This window comes from Maniola jurtina, chromosome 5, assembly GCF_905333055.1.
Source record: "Maniola jurtina chromosome 5, ilManJurt1.1, whole genome shotgun sequence".
NCBI classification, from domain to species: domain Eukaryota; kingdom Metazoa; phylum Arthropoda; class Insecta; order Lepidoptera; family Nymphalidae; genus Maniola; species Maniola jurtina.
In genome coordinates this window covers 2,276,409-2,297,778 of record NC_060033.1, presented here as the reverse complement: position 1 = coordinate 2,297,778, position 21,370 = coordinate 2,276,409, and the positions used below count along the sequence as shown (strand labels likewise).

The 21,370-nt window shown below is 37.7% G+C and overlaps 2 protein-coding genes across 2 annotated transcripts; both read right to left on the bottom strand.

Annotated features, from left to right (window-relative positions):
* Positions 1-1,091: 1,091 nt before the first annotated feature.
* LOC123865486 (odorant receptor 67c-like) lies at positions 1,092-4,073 on the bottom strand. The gene is made up of 5 exons (XM_045906546.1): positions 3,947-4,073; positions 3,598-3,702; positions 3,086-3,174; positions 1,809-1,875; positions 1,092-1,171 (listed from the first exon to the last, which is right to left on the bottom strand). Exons 1-5 carry the CDS (start codon positions 4,031-4,033, stop codon positions 1,106-1,108), a joined length of 414 nt encoding a protein of 137 aa, XP_045762502.1. The 5' UTR covers positions 4,034-4,073; the 3' UTR covers positions 1,092-1,105.
* A 12,102-nt stretch (positions 4,074-16,175) lies between these two features.
* LOC123865469 (putative odorant receptor 92a) lies at positions 16,176-21,370 on the bottom strand. Its single transcript, XM_045906516.1, has 7 exons — positions 20,726-21,370; positions 20,053-20,230; positions 19,615-19,711; positions 18,597-18,701; positions 18,379-18,467; positions 17,331-17,397; positions 16,176-16,265 (listed from the first exon to the last, which is right to left on the bottom strand). The coding sequence occupies exons 1-7, from the start codon at positions 21,312-21,314 to the stop codon at positions 16,212-16,214; spliced, it is 1,179 nt and encodes a 392-aa protein (XP_045762472.1). The 5' UTR covers positions 21,315-21,370; the 3' UTR covers positions 16,176-16,211.

Sequence of the window (21,370 nt, the reverse complement as noted above, 5' to 3'; positions counted from 1 at the left end):
AGCAAACAGACAGACACACTTTCGCATTTATAATATTAGTATAGATAGAGTACCTAATACCTATAGATGATGCACCAGTAGGAACAAGGGATATTGGGAATATTGCTTTTAAAAATGTGTGTAGTCTGTGCCCATTTTATTGGAGGGAAATCTTGCAAATGAGTGGTGGTCGTTGAAAACCTAGGTTAAAAGTAATTAAGTCGTCGGTGACCTTTTTTTTATTCAGATACATGTTAGACCTTGACTGCGATCTCATTTGGTGGTACCTAAGTGATGGTGCAGTCTAAGATGGAAGCGAGCTAACCTAGAAGCGTAATGTTTTTATTAAACCCATACCTCTTAGGTTTCTACACGGCATCGTACCTACTACCTACTGTATCGTACGCTAAATCGCTTGGCGGCACGGCTTTGGCGGTAGGGTGGTAACTAGCCACAGCCGAAGCCACCAGACCAAAACCACCTGATCATGAATGGGCATAGATATTGGGTATACTAAATTAAAATTATGGACCTCATTTTACAAATTTATTCTTGTACGGAACCCAATGACCTTCTAAAGAAAGTCATTGACGGAACCTTTAAAATTGCACGCGTACACAACACAACTTGTTGCATGCAAAAGAAAAAGGCATAACCGATCTGACCGGCATGCATGGCGACCGAAAAAGAATACAAACATCTGATTTACACCCGCGGGCGATACTCACCTACCGCGTTCTGAATACTGACTTACATGCAAACTACGCTTTAGAGCCAATTTTAACATTTGAAACACTTTTAAAAGCTAGAGAGCTAATCCTAGAGTGTGTGTCTGTCTGTGGCATCGTAGCTCCTAAACTAATGAACCGAATTTTATTTAGTTTTTTTTTTGTTAGAAAGGTGGCTTGATCGAGAGTTTTCTTAGCTATAATCCAAGAAAATCGGTTCAGTCGTTTGAAAGTTATTAGCTCTTTTCTAGTTACTGTATGTAACCTTCACTTGTCGGGGGTGTATAAATTTTTAATTTACACTTTTATCTACACTTCAAGGAAATATCTACCTATATAATTTTTAAATATAGGTAGGTATATCAAAAATCCTGCCGGTTCCGAAAATTATCTTAATTTTAATTTTTTGGTGGAGCGTAGACAGTCTTCAAAAGAGCGAAGTAAGACCAAGCGCTGCTTAGAATCTGAAATAGATAAAAACTAAGTACTTATACCCATCTATCTACTTTATTATGACGAAGGGAAGCATGCCACAAGGTAGAGAACAGTTCCATATTATTTTATTTAGATAGGTACTAGTTGATACCCGCGACTTCGTCCGCGTGGATTTAGGTTTTTCGAAATCCCGTAGGAACTCTTTGATTTTCCGGGATAAAAAGTAGCCTATGTGCTAATCCAGGGTATTATCTATCTCCATTCCCAGTCAAATCTTTCAAGTTGTTTTTGCGTGAAGGAGTAACAAAAACACACACACACACACACACACACACACACACACACACACACACACACACACACACACACACACACACACACACTTTCGCCTTTATAATATTAGTGTGATAGTGTGAAGTGTGAAGTGTGATAGTGTGATAAATACTTAATTATTATTAATATGTAAAAATGCCGTCGTCTCCATTTGCACTATCAAAGAAAACTATTCATCTAATTTTTAATAATTTATTTCTATGAGATGAGCGAGAATGGATTTTGTAACATAGGTACCTAACATCTTGGCTAGAGATCATTGTTCACAGCAAAATTAAAATAAATTACCAAAAAAGTTATGTTTAAAAATAAACAAAATCAAGTTATACTTACGCTCATGAAAGCTTTCAAACTGACGTCAGAGAATCCGAAAGCGGTCAACTTGCACGGCTTCTGAGCCCTGAAAATAATTTCAGAATGAGTTGCTTTTAACTCACAATAAAGGTAAAATTTCAATAAGTATTGAAAATTATGTAATTTTGCTTGGCAATGATTTCAATGGTTTCAAAATCAAAGACTGATTTTTTTTATTGAAAGTGTGATTTAAGGCCGATTCACACCAATTGCGTATGCAGCACGTACACGTGACACGTGCGTGGTGACGCGCGTGAATCCGTAGACAACTGCACGCATTATGTCTACGCGAACGTTCACGCCACGCAAGCGGTATGCATAGCGGTCTCATACAGTTCCATACATTACAACGCAATGGTACGCGCTACGTCTACGCTTACGCAGCCTGTGTGAACGAGCTGTTAAACTTGAAACATGACAGGTTTCTTGTAGGGACTCCACGCCACTTCCAGGGAACTCCCTGGAACTACTGGATACTACTGGTGGGAACAGGGTAGGGAGGGAGTCGCAGGCTACTCGTTTGATTTGATGTCGCCTGTCCACCTAGTAGGTGGTAGGTTCTACCAATGCACTGCCACGCGATATAAGCGTTGCTCTTTTCAAGTAGGTAGGTAAGTACATATTCAATTTGGCATACTTATCAAAAGCTGTGATAGCTTAGTGGTTAGAACGTCCGCCTCCTTATCGGAGGTCGGGGGTTCGACCCTGGGCACGCACCACTAACTTTTCAGTTATGTGCGTTTTAAGCAATTAAATATCACTTGCTTTAACGGTGAAGGAAAACATCGTGAGGAAACCTGCATGCCTGAGAGTTCTCCATATTCTCAAAGGTGTGTGAAGTCTGCCAATCCGCATTGGGCCAGCGTGGCAGACTATGGCCTAAAACCCTTCTCATTCTGAGAGGAGACCCGTACTCAGTAGTGGGACGGAAATGGGTTGATCATGTATACTTATCATTGTAAATTGAATATGTACTTGAAAAGAGCAACCGCCGAGTTTCTTGCTGGTTCTTCTCGGTAGGAACGGCATTCCGAACCAGTGGTAGATTATTTTGACGATTCAAAAGCACTTGTAAAAGTTTAATTGAATAAAAACATGTTGAATTTTGAATGTTTAATTTTAAGGTCGCCATTCCTGCACCATAGGACTCTAACACGGTCGGACATACTGCATACATCGACAATAACCGGCCGTGTAACTTATAGCCCTAATTAATGATGCGCATTTCTAATGTACCTATAGAATCTCTCACTGACCTTGTTAGTACAATGAGTAAGTTTTTCCCCGACGTGGCATTGAGATAGTACCACTTGCTATTGTAAACTGCATCGCTCACTTCCATACTCTGTAACAAATCACAAGTAATAACTAAGTATAGTAAGTACTCTATACAATATAGGTACATATAAAAGGTGTAACAAGGACGCTAGCATAAACTTAGGGTGATTATTATACTACTTAAACACAATCTAATGCCAATAACCATTTGCCTTATTTTGTAGTTTTAGTGATTTAGTTTTTTTAAACCAGCAATGTAGAGCGTGCTAAACTCGGGTCAATGCCCCATCTACGACGCGGAATTGAACCCGAGTGATCTATTTACGTAACGTTCGTTGACCTCTAGCGCCAGTCAGATGTTTTACTTGCAATATATTGTGAAATTTTATAAAAAAACCATTTTCTGAACATTTTTTTAAAGCAAGCTCTTGAGGAAATTGCATTGAATAGGTAATATTTGCTTGACGGAGATTTGGTCTCACAAACTTACCGATTTCATTAGAAAATCTCCAAAGAAACAGAGCATGTATATTTGCAACAAGCTCGCTGATAGAAATACAAGGAAGGTCACAACGAACGCGACGTTCTCCATCGCCTGTGAAAGTAGGTATTTCATGTTAAGATACATAGCGACACAAAATAACTGTGAAAATCAATGTCTGGAATGTCTTCGTATTTCGAGAAATCTAGAGCATAACAGAGCCTAAACTCTGGATGGCTTAGGTATGTACCTATATTCAATGTTTTTTAAATCTTACGTAAAAGGTAATTTGAGTTATTCAAATAATCAGAAGCAGGATTTTACAAAACGCAAAATGAAGTAAAAACTAAGTATTTACAATAACATTGAAGCCTGTTAAACATATCATAACAGAGCTCGATACAAAATTGAATAACGTCGATTCAGCGTATATGAATTCCAGCATACTTGATAACCTGTAAACACAAAGAAAAGTTAAACCAAGATTACTTGTATTGATTTGATAAATTAGAGAATATAATATTGACATTATTCACATTCTGAATATGGATTTTGGATGTTTTGATATTATGTCCTTTCATCTTCGCCTATAGTGAAACGGGAAATAATGAAATGGTTAGTTTAAATATTCGGTTGGCAGGAGATTTTTGTCAATAACAACAGCATTATCGATTTCATCAAGATTTTCACCACTAGAGAGAGTATCTCGTTGAAAGTTACGACCAAATGAAGCTATTGTTTTCTTGGTCTTTAATACATTCTAAAATTACCGTATCAGTTCCTTGTGCCACTGAATCAACTTTACAAATTTCTCCTGAAACTCTTTCGATTCACGATCTACCAAAACGTGGTTTTCTTCAACCATTTTTTCAATGTCTTGCTTCAGTATACGAAACTGAACTCCAAGGTAGGTGCAACAAACATAAAGAAGATTGTCTGCCCCACAAATGTTTAGAAGTACGACGGAAACTAAAAAAGAATTAATATTGTTGTTGTGAGTAATTCACAACAAGATTTATTAAATTCGGTAATTTCGCTGTAAATTTTAGTTTTGCAACTGAGTCATGACTCATGAGTAGGGTACAATTAGGGAGTGAGTCATTTTTAGTTAAAAACGATAAACCATGAACAATGAGCAATGAAAAATGAAATACTCGTAATTTGCTTAATTTGTGTAACTTGATCGATGACGCATCGAAAAGGAAGAATGAACTATCTGATTTTAATAGAAAGTTGTTGAAATCGGAATATCAAATAGGTACTGGTTTGCTACAGAGGCCAGGATACTCTACATCGAAAATGGAGATTTAGTAAAATACCTTATAATTTCCAAGCAAAAATTGTACGAGCGTTGCAGACCAATGTGAAATCTAAGTCCTGATGGCTCCATAGCCTAATCTAACTTATATAGGGGAGCTTATAAACTTACACAGGGTACAAAACAGACGTAACCGTTTCAGAGAGAATTAAACCAGTAAAAATTAAAAATTAAAATATTTTTATACAATTAAATCTTTACAAGTACTTTTAATGCATCCACCACTTGTTCGGAATGCCTCTTTGCCTTTAAAAAATACTTCTTTGATTTTATGAATAAAGTTACCAAGAGATCAAATTAGTTACCAAGTAAAGTTGCGATTCCAAGTTAGTGATTTCTATTTAAGTTTTTAGTTTCGAATCTCGTTAATTTTTACTATAAAACGTTACCATACTCACCCGACCAAAACTGATGTACATACACGAACGGCCAATATTTTATGTCGTGCGAATCAAATGGGTAAAGTATCAAAAACGGCAATATAAACTCCACTTCCTTGGTTTGGTAATACTTCAATGCCATCAAAATTATCGGATTCGCAACAAACATAACCATAAGCACAACGCTTAATATATCTGAACATCTCAATATAAAATGTAAGAATTGAATGTATTTTCTTCTTATATTTTCTTTTTTAAAGCTTTCTTCAACGCCTTTATAATTTTTTTGTCTTTTTGTTCTATTTTTAAAAATCCTATCCTCATTGATTTCAAGTTTTTTCAACTGTTCATCGTTTGTTTCATGTTTTCTTTCTTGTTCACGGAGTTGGTCAATTAAATCGCTGACAGAATCTTCGTAGTGTATCAGAAATATTGCTTTCAAATCCGCAAGAAAGCTGAAAGTTACGCAAGGCGCGATGTAGGTTAGTTCCACGAACGTTTTCCCCGTTCTTATGCCATCTATAAACCAGTAAACACCACCAATAACATCGCTGTTGAGCCAAAAAAAGTTTAAAAGGTACACGCAACGATTTTTTAGTTTATGTGTTGGCGTAAGTTTTTTACTTTCAAAAGTAAGGCCGCTCCAACGGCATATAAATTGGAGTTTTTGTAATGATTTGTCAAAGCTGATCGGTTGAGCCATTTTATGGTCGATTGCTTTGCTTTATTCTTCCACAGAGTATGTTGATCGAATAGTGGGGTTTCAAGCTTTTATAGTATACCTAATTACCTAATAATATTATGTATAGGTACCTACTTTAAATATTAATTAAAGTTACGCCTTATAAAATGTAATTAATACGCACTTATGTAATATTAATTACAGGATTTGGTAGTTATTATGTTTAAAACCTTAAACATTATTTGTTTACATGAAATATTTTGATAATTGCGTATATTTTTCTCAATTTGTGTGAAGACAAATAATTTTATGTGTGTGTGTTGGAGTATGGACTATGGATATGAAACATGCTTCTTCCTAACTTTGTTTAAAAATCTCAGGAGCCCCAGCCCTCAGGAATTTGTTCAATATTTGGTTCCGCTTCAACGAATTCCACCTACTATTATTTTTACCTACCTACGGATAAGAAAACAATTAATAAATTATGAATATTATGAATAAGTATAATTAAAAGTCATTTTAATAAAAAATAAAGACTATCTACTTAAATTCATAGATTCACATTCAGCTGGGAATGTATGCAATTATAATTTACATACAATGAGGCGGCTTTGGCGAGTGCGAGTACGGAAATGTGAGCAGGGTTCTTTATTTTAATAAATTAAACAGGATAAAATTGAAAAATTAAAATTCGCCTAAGTTGGGATAATAAAGAGTTTTGGACCTGAAGGATGAAGAGGTTGAAAAAGGTTACATATAGAGGTGGGTGGATGAGTCAGATGGAGAACCATAGCGCCATATAACCCCTCAGTTTCTCTGACGGTATATGCGTCAGGCATTTCCTGTCTATCAAAAAAAGAACCATGTTTGATGGCGTGCTCTTGAATAGGCACAGTAGTAGATGCGCCTACCAAACAAACACCTATGCAGGCAGGCTGATGGATTTATAATCAATGGAACAGAAGCAAACTGTGATTGTCATCATCCATCATCAACCCATAGCAGCTAGAACTCACTCAATGAGCAGGGTTTGACCATAGTGTATCGCGCTGGAGAAGTGCAGATTGGCAGAGTTCACACGTTTGAGAACATTATGGAGAACTCTCAAGCATGCAGGTTTCTTCAAGATGTTTTCCTTTTCCTTTCACTGGGTTAAAATATTGTTTCATAGAAAACCTTCAATAGATCAAATAAAACCGGCCAAGTGCGCGTCAAACTCGCGCACTGAGGGTTCCGTACTCGGGTATTTTTCCAACATTTTGCACTATAAATCAAAAACTATTACACTTACACTAACTATTTTATTTACATAAAAATAAATAAAAATCTGTTTTAGAATGTAAAGGTAAAGCCCTTTCATAATGATACCCCACTTGGTATAGTTACCATACTTTGAAAATTTAAACACATTTTCAATTTTTTTTTAATGATGTAACCACGAATTCACGGTTTTCGGATTTATTCCTGTATTTGTGCTATAAGACCTATCTACCTGCCGAATTTCATGATTCTAGGTCATCGGGAAGTACCCTATAGGTTTCTTGAGAGACAGACAGACAGACAGACAGACAGACAGACAACAAAGTGATCCTATAAGAGTTCCGTTTTTCCTTTTGAGGTACGGAACCCTAAAAATGAGCTAGCAAATTCCCCACAGACCAGGGAATATTTAGAAATTATAAATACGGATCTCCAATAATGCTAAACAGTCACAAACGAATTCCGATTATAATTACAGTCCACCAAATTGGCGGGTACCCGGTTTTGAAAACTACTTATTATTTATTAATGTGAAAAGTGCTTCAATATTAAATGAACAGTTTAAACGATTTTCTAACGTGTAATTTTCTGTAATCATCCAGTAATAGTATAGACGAGGGGTACACACTACACAGACGTGTTTTAAAATGTTGTAGACATTAAAAAAAAAAGAATATAAGCCATGCTAATCATGACTAATACTCTCCTATCCCCTCCAATTAAGCGTAAAGCTTGTGCCAGGAGTGGGTACGACAATAGTGCAACGGGTGGGGTTTGAACCGCCGACCTTTCGGAATTCAGTCCGCTCCTCAACCGTTGAGCTATCGATAATATATTATGTAATACTAGAGGATGCCCGCAACTTCGCCCGCGTGGATGTAGGTTTTTAAAAATCCCATGGGAACTTTTTAATTTTCCTGGATAAAAAGTAGCCTATCTGCTAATCCAGGGTATAATGTATCTCTATTCTAAATTTCGGCGCCATCCGTTCAGTAGTTTTTGCGTGAAGGAGTAACAGACATACACACAAACTTTCCCCTTTATAATATTAGTGTGATTGTCCGTATTATCATCATCTCGATCCATTGAGGCCCCCTCCTTAGCATGGATCTCCTCTCAGATAGGTCATAGTCCACCAGGCTGGCCGAGTGCAGATTGAAGACGTTACAGACCTCAGAGAGCATTATGTAAATGCAGGAATGCAGGTGTCTCACGATGTTTTCCTTCACCGTTAAAGCAAGTGATATTGAAAGTAAAACACACACACTTATAAATGCATCGATGCTTATAATATATTGACGGTGTTTTGACCGTTATTAGGGTTCCGTACCTCAAAAGGAAAAACGGAACCCTTATAGGATCACTTTGTTGTCTGTCTGTCTGTCTGTCCGTCTGTTCGTCGTGTCTGTCAAGAAACCTATAGGGTACTTCCCGTTGACCTAGAATCATGAAATTTGGTAGGTAGGTAGGTCTTAAAGCACAGATACAGGAATAAATCTGAAAACCGCGAATTTGTGGTTACATCATTTAAAAAAAATTAAAATGTGTTTCAATTTTGAAAGTAATGTAACTTATACCAAGTGGGGTATCATATGAAAGGACTTTACCTGTACATTCTAAAACAGATTTTTATTTATTTTTATGTATGGTAGTTTTTGGTTTATCGTGCAAAATGTTGGAAAAATACCCGAGTACGGAACCCTCAGTGCGCGAGTCTGACTCGCACTTGGCCGGTTTTTTTTAGATTAAATCTCTTGCGGGGCGTCCTCATCCCGGTGCCGTCTCACCCTGTCTTGCACTATAAGTGTACCTACGTTGTTTATCGAACAACTGCTCAAGCTGTCCGTGTACGTGTACTACGTGTACTATCTATGTCTAACCCTATGTCTATCCATATGCCTGGACTTCGTCTGTGTTGGTGTTAGCTGGCGCGCGTGCTCTGCCTTTTTGGAGTGTTTTTTTTTTTTTTAATTAAAACTGACTGGGAAGCGCTCTAGGGGAGTGCTGCGCGTGTATCGGCGGGCGCCGGCACCGACGAAGTCCATACTTATTATAGTTTCCCTAACTTGATACAAATAACTACAAAGCCAGATGAGAGAGAAAAATAAATCGATATGCCTATCCCTAAGTCTATGCCTATCCCTCAATAAATGATAGGTAATAACTAAGTACCAGTGATATATGAGTCTTGTGCCCTTGAAAAGCACACACGTCCAAGTTTTTGTCATTCATTGCATACCCACGTCATTTTTGACACATCTATAAAAAAAGCTCGTACAATAAAGTCTACGACGCACACCGAGACGTCCTGTAGGCTTAGTAGCTTAGCATGAATCCAAACATTTCGACGTCGTTGGTAGATTTCGAGTGACGAAATCACTACTACGGATGTTGAGCGGTAAAATTACCCCAGCAAGGCCCGCTTGCGCTAAAGAGCGGGCTAAAATTACGTAACCTCGGGGTTAAATGCTTAAACTCTATATTGTGTTGCGCCAATGCAAATTTACACCGAGTGAATTAACCCGGTATTTTGCTATTTTACGTTAACAACATCTGTTGTAGGTATAATATAACTCAACCAAATATGAAATAGAGTCTATCATCTATGTACATGTCCCTTTTACACTACAAAGCTCGGTCTACGACTGTCTCATGTATTATATTTTTTATCCTGAAAAATCAAAGAATTCCATTTCTAAATTTTGTAAAACCTAAATCCACATTCCACCCTAAGGAAGTCGCAAAAATGGACCCAAGCTTCCTTGATTTAAAGTTCGAGTTCATCAATTCCTTTACAGGCTGGTGAAAAGATTGTAAAATTAAAATGGTGGAAAAATGTAGTACAATTAATTATTATAAACGACGATAAAAGAAGCCATTTAAGTTATTATAGTGTTGACACTCGTTTATTAAAGTTTGCGAAACTTTGCCAACTCGTGCTAAGGCTACTAGGTACTATAGCTGTTATACACTTGTGTGTGGTATACCAGGGCGCCCCCTCGCTGCGTCGCGTATCGACTATGGGAATTTTGGCTTAGGGTTGTCACTCTGTGGAAAATTAAAAAATTGCAATAATAGAAAAGTTCATTCAACTAACTTTTACAAAATGTTTTTTAATCTTCAAATAGATCTAGGACTGATTCCTACCAAGAATAACCAGTAAGCAGCAGTAGCAAAAATGCATACAATATAAAATAGGATGGCCTTGTGATCCAAGATCTAGATACATTATGATCCTGTCAATTACATCAATATTTCCTCGATACATGATCGCGATAGCAGTCTCGTGTGAAAATAATATTGATATTGTAACAGGCAGGCCTCATTAAGACTTTGGCCTCCTATTAAAGAGGAGGTCCTGTTAGCGTTCCCTGTTTCCATTAAAAATGTTTCCAAAGATTGACGACAGATGGCATTCGTCTCCTGTTAGCATCGAAGCAGGCTTTTCACTTGACCAATCGGAAGACAATCCATTGGCTGACAGTGATACCATCTTAGTTACCTTGATTCAAATGGCAACATTTTACCAACTTACCTCTACAACCATTCGATGCCTGCCTTTCGCCTGCCTTTTGCCTGAGTAGGAACTAGCAAGTCGTTCCCAAAAGTAGACCTCTCTATACCTATAATCAACGCAGGTATCTACTTGTGATGGTCCAAGGTCCAATATTAAACGCTAAATAACGTGTAATGACACCTCATTCATCAAAATCGGCCCAGTAGTTTAGGCGCTACGGTGGAACACACAAACATACACACATACATACATAAATACATACATACATACATACATAGACTGCTAAAATCGTAACCCTTCCTTTTGGCTTTGCCGCAGTCGGGTAATAAAAACTACATGAGAAATCTCATCATGTATGTCGTTCAGTATTGTTTATCCTTCATAGATAAAAAAAGAAAAGCTAAGTGTGTTCTTTTAGAGCCTCAATAGCTCAACCGGTAAAGGAGTGGACTGAAAACCGAAAGGTCGACGGTTCAAACCCCGCCCGTTGCACTATTGTCGTACCTACTCCTAGCACAAGCCTGACGCTTAGTTGGAGAGGAAAGGGGAGTATTAGTCATTTAACACGGCTAATATTCTTTTATAAAAAAAAAAAAAAAAAATTAAAAGTATATGGCACCCCTGTAATTATTTCCAGCACACCCCTTGCACATCAAGCCCCCTGTTTGGCGAGTGCACGCACACATGCCCGCGTATAAACACGCACCAAATTGACAAGCCATAAATTTAAAAGAACCTGTTTTTTGGGGCTCTTTACTCATATATTTTATTTGAGAATTCTCAATTAAAACGTCTACAGATGAGCCAACACGTCTTTTACATTTCTGTTTGTGTTTGACAGAACGCAGACTTTTGAATCTCCTGCAAACCTCAGAAATTATTCTGTGAAATGTACATGTTTCCTCACATTGTCTTTTTAGCGCGTCGTATTTGGTATCGTAGCAAGTTTGCATCAAAAAACAATAAACATGTGAATGTTTGACAGTTCGGCACTCGTCTTATGTGACGAATCTCAAAGTCAAAGTCATTCATTCAAATTGTGTAATGTGTACTATTGTATACTTTCTGATTGTCAAACAATGATGTAGTGGTGATAATGTAAAACTAAAGCTACGAGGGTTCCTAACGCGCCCAGGTCTGAGTCAAGTCTGCGCCCAAGTCTCATAACATGTCTATTGTGCATGCTATATATGCATGGGGCATGACGCAAAGTGCCACACGGAGGCAGCGCGGCTACAGCGCTGCAGCCACGCTGCTTTGTAAATCTAAATAAAAACGCGCGACTGCACCACTACATCAGTGCGTCTATTCATAGATCATAATAATTATTATATGGATTTACATAGCAGCTTGGCCGCAGCGCTGCAGCCGCGCTGCCTTCGCGCGGTACTTTGCGACTTTGAAGACACCCTTATAACTTGCATCCTGTATTTATCGATGTTTGGTCCAGAACTTACTGTTACTACTAACTGCCAAACTAAAATTAATTCTTGGGGGAGATATTGTACCTACTAATTTTACGATAAAAAAATTTTCAAAAGAAAAATAAAACCGACTTCAAAAACGACAAACACTAAAAAGTAAAAAATAACTTTTGTTTAGCTACACGTGTAATGCACCTAGGTATGAAGTCGAGCGAGCATATTAAAACAAAATTAGAAATCCAAGAGTGAAGCTCGCCCGACTTCATACCTAGGTGCATTACACGTGTAGCTAAACAAAAGTTATTTTTTACTTTTTAGTGTTTGTCGTTTTTGAAGTCGGTTTTATTTTTCTTTTGAAAATTTTTTATTTCACAATTTTTAGTGGCCCTACTGTACTATAATATGCTGTGCCCAGTTAAAACCCTACTGTTTACTAAGCTATTACACTGATCGCGAGCAATTTGCTCCTATCCATTGAGGAGTTCTGTTCTCCATCTCCGAAGATATTCATCAGATCTTCACCAAATTTATATGGGACCACCTGCACAGTATACCCTTTCAAACAAAAAAAAAATTTTCCAAATCGGTCCAGGGGTCTTTGAGTAATCGGGGAACATACATAAAAAAAAAAAAAGATTCCGACGAATTGAGAACCTCCTCCTTTTTTGGAAGTCGGTTAAAAATTGAACAGTGTTGACTTTGGAATTGGAAGTTGGCATGTCTGAAGAAGCTATTCTTTATAAGAAGTTCTTAACAATTTACTACTAAACTTGTTATTAGCAATATTAACTTTATTATATACATCATAAGTGTTATTATGGCTTAATATTACAGACTTTAAGGGCGTTTTAAATAATAAAATAAGCATAGACCTTATAATTACAGACACAAGAACCAAAATCCTATATGTTTTGAAGTAAAAAAAATGATGCTTTAGCTCTACATTTCTGTGAAATCCTGTTTCTTAGTTTTTCTTGAGATTCGGTTACATTTAGAAGAAATTCACCTTGCATTGCACGATTTATGATCTCCTAGTAAGAATCTTACGGTAAGTAGGTATTTAGGGGTCCAACCCAAGATACTAGAATGGCTACCTCGGACCGGAAAAATCAGCGTTGGAGGGCACCCCCACCCCACTAGGTGGATAGACGACATCAAGCGAGTGGCAGGAAGCCGCTGGATTGAGGCGGCTGCAAGACCGTGGCGTGTGAAAGTCCCTACAAGAGACCTAACTAGTCAACAACTAGCAAATAACTAACAACTAGTAGTTGTGGACGTCTTATAATGGTGCAATGATGATAGGGTAGGTTTAGGTATAAAGATTTAGATCTAACTAGATGATGCCCGCGACTTCGTCCGCGTGGGTTTAGGTTTTCCAAATCCCGTGGGATCTCTTTGATTTTCCGGGATAAAAGTAGCCTATGTGCTAATTCAGGATATTATCTATCTCCATTCCAAATTTCAGCCAAATCTGTCTAGTAGTTTTTGCGTGAAGGAGTAACAAACATACACACACGGCTTTATAATATTAGTGTGATTCTAGAGACTTTATTCAGAATTCAGATAATTATGCATATCTAGTTATACATACTTAGGTAAATATGTTAGTATTTTTATAAATATGAAAGTGTGTTTGATAGCTTTTCACATCCCATCCCATCCGTTAAATCGATTTAAAAAAAAACTTATAAATAAATAAGTGGTTACCTACGGTCTAGTCATGATTGGATTGATCTCCGCTTCGCTCCGTCAGAGGAAACCAACCCTTAATCTTGAGGCTCAGTCAGAATACATAATTGTAAAAGAAGAAAAAAAGAAAACTTTTTTATAAGTGCTAAGCATATGCCAAGTTATAGGGCGCCTTCTTTGCCATCCTAGTGCTGCGCGGCTGTAGCGCTGCAGCCGCGCTGCTTCCACGCGGCATTTTGCGTCTTTGAAGGCGCCCATATACCCATAACCTACCTCCGGCAGAAGAACCCAAAAAGATTGTAGCTACAGAATATAGGGCCCTTCATCATCACCCAATATGGTTGAAATAAAATCCATACACTTTCACTCAGTTTTTTGCGTAAAACCAATCGTTTTTTAGTCAACACCGTGCGATACAGATTCGTAAGAAAAAACCGATCAAGTGCGAGTCTGGCTCCCACTCGAAGGGTTCAGTAGCTACCATCGTACAAGATACTTATATCTAAAACTTTTATATAGAGCATTCCAAGTTAATGACGGACATCGCCATCTATATGTGATTTAGTTAACAAATTATTTTTTCGTGAAGACATCTTTTTTTGTGTGATGTAACCATAAATTTATAGTTTTCGAAATGTTTCCTTTACTTGTGCTATAAGACCTACCTATCTGCCAGGGAAGTCAGATACCCCATACCTAGGCTTCTTGACAGACAGACAGACCAAAGTGATTTTACAAGGGTTCCTTTTTTCATTTTGAAGTATGTCAAGTGCGATGAAGGGTTCCGTACCATCGTACAAGAAATAACACTTTAAATTTTTTTTTAATTATCATAGCAGCCAATTAGATTTTTTTATTATTTGTTGTTATAGCATCAATATAAATAAATATTCAGTGAAGATTTTAACTCTCCATCTATTACGGTTCAAGAGATACAGTCCGCTGACAGACAGACGGATGGACGGACAGCACAGTCTTAGTAATATCCTCCTTCGGTTACGGAACCCTAAAAAGCGAAAAAGCCAACCCGGGCCGTGCCTGCCGCATGTCAAGCGAGCGACGCACTTTACCGCTACACACGGTGTTGCTATGGTGGGATAGATCTTGTCGAATTTTGTTTGGGAAACTTTAGATTATTATATAAATTCCACTTATTCGATAAATTATATGGTTCTCTTTTACTATCCTTTCAACGATAATTCTTTATAACGCAATAAAACACAAGGTTTCGTCAATTTCGCTATATGTATAGAGCATTATCACCACTACATCACTGTAAACTATTGAAGTTTTCTATCAAGAAATTCTCGGTAGACCTATGTAAAGTCTGCCAATCAATAGCATCAATAGCTCAACGGTTGAGGAGCGGACTGAATTCCGAAAGGTCAGCGGTTCAAACCCCACCCGTTACACTAATTGTCGTACCTACTTTTAAGACATGCTTTACGTTTAGTTGGAAGGGGAAGTAGATATTAGTCATGATTAAGCCGCACTTTTCCAGCGTGGTGGACTGAGGGTAAACCCGTACTCAGTAGTGTGCTGGCAATGGGTTGATGATAATTTTAAGATTGAAGAAATTATTCTACAAATAAAACAAAATTATTATCCTCTACAATTTATTAATCTCGTGTGTAGCGGTTTCGTTGCATTCCGTCGCACTCGAGCTCGACTGCTGTCATGTGTAGGCAAACGTAACCCAGTTTGTTGATTCACACTAAAATATACCTTATTCCCTTCCGATAAGGACTATAACAACTGAAAACATAATATTGCACTTCTTCTATTCACAATATGGCGTATATTCGTTATTCGAAAGTAGCCTTTAGTGCATTCGAAACATAACTGTTTGAAGTTGCATCATTGTAAAAGCTACTTTAACACTATTACATTAAAGCACAATTTCTTTGAAAGCTTCCTACGGGACTTTATTATACCAACTTAAGTTACAGTTAATTTAAGCGATTTTCGACTTTATAATGACAGTAATAAAGTTGTATTGAAGTATCATTGGTAGGATTGTAAATGGACCCTTGAAATCGGCATCGGGCCGTTTTCTTTATCACATTGGAATAGTCTCACGTAGGTATAGGCTAAGTTGAAGATAGTGACCTAAATATACGTGACTAGAACTATCTATGCATGGAAACTGTTAATAGGTTCCTGCTGGTTCCATCTAGCTAAGTAGGTACTAGCTAAGCACAGAGGCACCTACCTACCTAGGAATTTATTCAATGAGTCCTGACTGGATTTCAGTCAATCAAGGTCAATCATATCGCGGTAGGTAGAAAGTAAAAAGCTAGTGCCTACCTAATTTCAGAGTATAGGTAGGTGCCTAAGTATCTAGTTAATAACTTTAATCAAACATGGTTTTCAGGAGAGCAAAACATGAATACGATCGGCTGAGAATCTGAAACAAAAAAAAAACTGTTACGAGAACAATACAAGTGATACAGGTATGGTAGGTATAGGTGCGACTGAGTGACAGAAACGCATACAACCTAAACCAATGAACCTAGAGATTTGAAAGCAGAAAATATGCTTTTACTAGGTACCAAAGAGTATATAATACGCTAGGTACTATAGGGAGTAGAGGTGCATTAAAGAAATATTTTGAGCAATTTCAACACAATCTTTAAACAACGCGAACGTAGGTAGGTAAATCCATGCTGATGAAGGTACGAGCAGGAGGTAAGATATTCACTTATAAAAAGAGTCTTGTCCTGATAACTCACTGACTGTCACATCAATACCCAGCCCAAAACTCTTGGACATAGAAAAATGCACAGATCTCCACTTGATAATATAAACGGGGAACAAGACTTATTTTTTTTTTTCAGATGTTAAGTGATTACCGCCTCCCATGAACATATCCAGAGGAACCGCTAAAGCGTTGTCGGCCTTTCAGGAATTTGTTGGTCTGCCCCTTGAATAACCCCATGTTGTAATTTAATGGGAACACCGCAGAAGAGAGTTGATTCCACAGTTTGCGTGCGTGGAAAAAAGATCTGGCACAACGAGCGCTTGAACTGCACCAGGCACCCAGGTGGTGAGATTTTTCGAAATTCCTACGGCATAAGGAATATATACATTTTTGTCAAACGAAACCTTATTTGCATATAATATGTAGATGTACTTAACTACATACAATATTATGTGATCGCACGTTAACTGAAGCCAGCGTCTAAAGTTACCAACGACTCCAGTTCAATTAAGGCAAAATTCCTCTGAATCACCTCTAAAAATAAACTAACGCCTCTATTCAGTTAATTCAGGAGTCAACTGCAATAGAGAATACAAACAAAGAGAATTTATATAGCTGCTATGGGCTATGGAATAGTTAGTTTTACAAGTTGTACAAGGTGTCAGATAATATCCGTACACCCTAATAGCCCGGCAAGGGTTAGGACCATGTTAGTACCATAAAATAAAAGTTTATGCTAGCTTTCTAATTACGCCCTGTAGGTATACTAACCGTAGAAAATGCAGACAAATTGAGATCTGCGAAGTTGCATGCAGTCACTTTGCACGGCTTTTGAGACCTAGTTTATAGAAAAAGCATTAAGTAATTAATATTAATGTACAATTTTAATAAATACTTGAAAGAGGGAATATTATTTTGAATAATGCAGTCATCACAAAGTTTTCTTATCTATCTAAATAATTCAAATTAAATTCGAAACCGTTAATTGCATGCAGGAAAACTTAAGAGAGGTCTCTCCGTCACTCGCTCATACAAACGTAGATCCGATTTCATTTGAATACTAAGCAACCAAAGTCCATGTGCAGACATATTCTAGAAACTAATATCTATGTCTGTGGTTTTCCAGATTTCCGTTAAAATATTCGGTTTCAAAGTTACGCGGTCTTAAAAATTCACATACAAATCTTTGAGCCCCTGTAATTTTAAACTACATATTAAAAAAAATCTTAAACACCAGGTACAGATATTAGTTTCTAGAATATGTCTGCAAAATTTCATGGACTTTGGTTGCTTAATATTCAAATGAAATGGGAACTACGATTGTATGGAGTAAGTGACGGAGAGAGCCCTGTTAATGTTATATTCTTATTTCTTGACATAAAACTGTAGGTATACCACCTGCACCGGTTCCGAAAGCAGGTTCTATTGAGAACATAACAGTTAGTTTTGCTGCTGCCGATTTTATTCAACCGCTGAGTTTCTTGATGATTCTTCTGGACAGAAAGGGTCTTCAGAACCAGTGGCAGATCCACATGACGATTTGAAAGTACATAGTTTTTTCAAAAAAATATAGCCAGTGTCACTGAAGATGATGTAAGGATTCTAATGGTACCTACCCCGTACATCCAAATCTGTTCAGGCATTTAGAAGTTAGGGCGTAATAAAGAAACTCACATACATGAACCCTAAATACATTACACTCTTATGGGTTAGTCGGATAATAGGTACCTAAGTATGGCTTTGAATACAGTATTCTGCCCAATGCGATGAGAGGTCACTATTGAATATCCATTTGTGAATCAAAAGAAATTATACTTACCTAATTAAAATGATCAGGACACTTCTTCGGATGGCTGGTTCAACATCGTACCACCTGCAGCTGTAGACTGTCTGACTTAATTCGATACTCTAAAAGATATTACGATCAATATTTCTAAGGATAAACTCAGATTAAACCACAGTAATATACTTCTAGAGCTACGGAACCCTAAAATGAGCCAAGATTTTAAAACAATGCAATTTTCAATAGGTACTTACTGATGACATTAGCAGGTCGCCGAAGTAGCAAAGCAAGAATACTTGCGAAAGACTCAACATCAGGAACGAAGCGAACTTGAGAACTGTGCCTGTCTTTTGTACCACCTGACCATAAACCATCAACTAAAATCTCTAATATTTTGAATAATAAAATTGTAGTAGATAAGTAGGGTTTATCTTATGCACATATTTGTTTATGGGCGCAACATGCAAAAATAACTGGGAGCTAGAAGCGATTAAGACGAAACTTTTCTTTACTGCTTCGAAGATAAAAATGTCTTCAATGAGTTTGTCCTACCTGTCATATCTGTATGGAGCGGTAACGTGAACTTATAGACTGTTCATTATAAGTTGTTCCTTGCCGTCATGTTGGCACCATCGTTTTGTTTGCTTTATTCCTTAAAACTTAGGGTTTATTATTGTGTGATTTGCAATGGTGCCAACATAACGTTAGAGGACAAGTTATAGTAAAGAAGTGAAACGGTTTGTAGTTGACCTCATCGCTTCCTGTGGACCGCGTTACATTAGGTGCATGTTTCTCTATGGAAAAATTCGAAACAAGGAAATTTGCTGAAGGACCAGAGGATTAGTTAGCTGAGGTGGGCGTGCCATGTCTGTCGCAGAACCGATAGCCGGTGGATGGAGCAGATGTGTTGTGGAGTGGAGATCGCGTACCGGTACCAAAGCTCAGTGTAGGACGACCTTCAGCCCGCTGGACTGATGACCTGAAGAAGGTGGTGGGGAGCAAGTGGTTGAAGAAGGCGGAGGACCGTGTTTGGTGGCTTGAAAAGGCTTATGTCCTAAGTATGGCTGTGGACGCATAGAGGCTGATGGATTGGATTGATTTGAAGATCAAAAATCAATATAGTGTCATTTGTAGAACCTGAGGTAGGCATCAACTGCTAGGCTCAAATTTCATGTGGCAAAATCTAGTAAAATCCCAATGGTTCTGATATATTTTGGTAAGTTAGTACCAAAAAAACTACAAAACTCACTGGGAAAAATAATTGGGTCTTACCACAATGTTAAATCCACTTAAGCACAACAAAACAGAACTGCTTGTGATATTGAACAGTGTTGATTTTGAATACAAAATCTCCAGAAGATTTACCAATCTGAAAGTAATGGGAGGTATTTTAGCGTTTAAACTATCGTAAATGATTTCCATTATAATTTCAGTGTAACCAAAATGCTAGCAAAAACTTAGCGTTATTATTATACCAACTTAACACAATCCAATGCCAGTCATTTTCCTCATCTTGCAGTTTTAGTAATTATTTATTTTTCAAACCCGCATTGTATAGCGTGCAAAACTAGAAACTTGCATACTGCGTGTGGACGGCAAGATGTTATCCCGAGCAGTTCCAAAAGCTGCTAGAGACTGGACTGCATAGTCCTCGGTCTTGCCTGTGCAGATTCAACTGCGTGTTATGAGGAATCAAGTTAAACAACTAACTCGATCAACTCCTGGTGTTTATTAACACATTTCCGCATATTCTTCCTGGTTTCTTCCGGCGAGGGACTTACGAAGTTCTCGAACTGGCGGCCAAGGATCCGGAAGTGCATCCTCAGATACGTGCAAAAAGCGTAAAACAAAGTGTCTGCGGCGAATATGAATACACACACGATCACAGCTGAAAAATAAGACAAAGTTCAATACCGACTATACCTACTCTAAAGTCTAAACGATCACCTCGAAAACAGGTGCTCCCCTTCCGTCAACCATCATCATTTAAGTGGTACGAAATGTGGTATAGAAATAAGAAACTTTTTGATCGAAGAAATAAATAAGATACTCGTACTATATACTTAGTAGCTGTGATAGCCTAGTGGTTAGAACGTCCGCCTCCTAATCGGAGGTCGGGGTTTCGATCCCGGGCACGCACCACTAACTTTTCAGTCAAGTATGTGCGTTTTAAGCAATTAAATATCACTTGCTTTAACGGTGAAGGAAAACATCGTGAGGAAACTTGCATGCATGTTCTCCATGTTCTCAAAGGTGTGTGAAGTCTGCCAATCCGCATTGGGCTAGCGTGGCAGACTATGGCCTAAACCCTTCTCATTCTGAGAAGAGACCCGTACTCAGTAGTGGGGCGGAAATGGGTTGATCATGACATGATGATACTTACAAGACCAAACTTGATGTACATACATGAAACTCCATATCGTAGTATTAGCGTACGCGTCGAAGAAATATTTGACCGGGAAAGGCAACAACAGCTTCACCTCCCCTGTGTTATAATATGCGAACCCGATCAACATGAAGGGTTCACAAGAAAACATAATGATAACAACCAGGGTAGTAAAGAAGAAAATTCTGTTTACCGACTTCAAATATTTCTGTGATTCTATGACAATTTCTCTATCGACGTCTTCCGATTCTTCTTCATCCGGATGAATAGATCTAAGTTTATGTACAGCTTTTTGAAAAGTTTGCTTGTTGAGAAAAACTGGCAATATCTTTACAGATGCCAACAAACAAATGGCAGTACATGGTGCAACCATCGACAGTTCATCTAGACCTTTACCCATCCTCATACCTTCCGCCAGCCAAGAGAACTCTCCAAAAACGTCAAGGTAAAGCCATAGTATATTAATATGAAAGAACCATTTAATAAAATTATATTTAGTCTCTCCTAGTTCAAAGCCTGATATCATGAAAGCTTTTTTAGTTAATTCAATGGAATCATCGAATTCATCTTTCGAATTTAACTTCATTTTGTTTTAAGAAACGAAATTATAAAATATCAGATTCGTCAGTGAAATGGTACGGT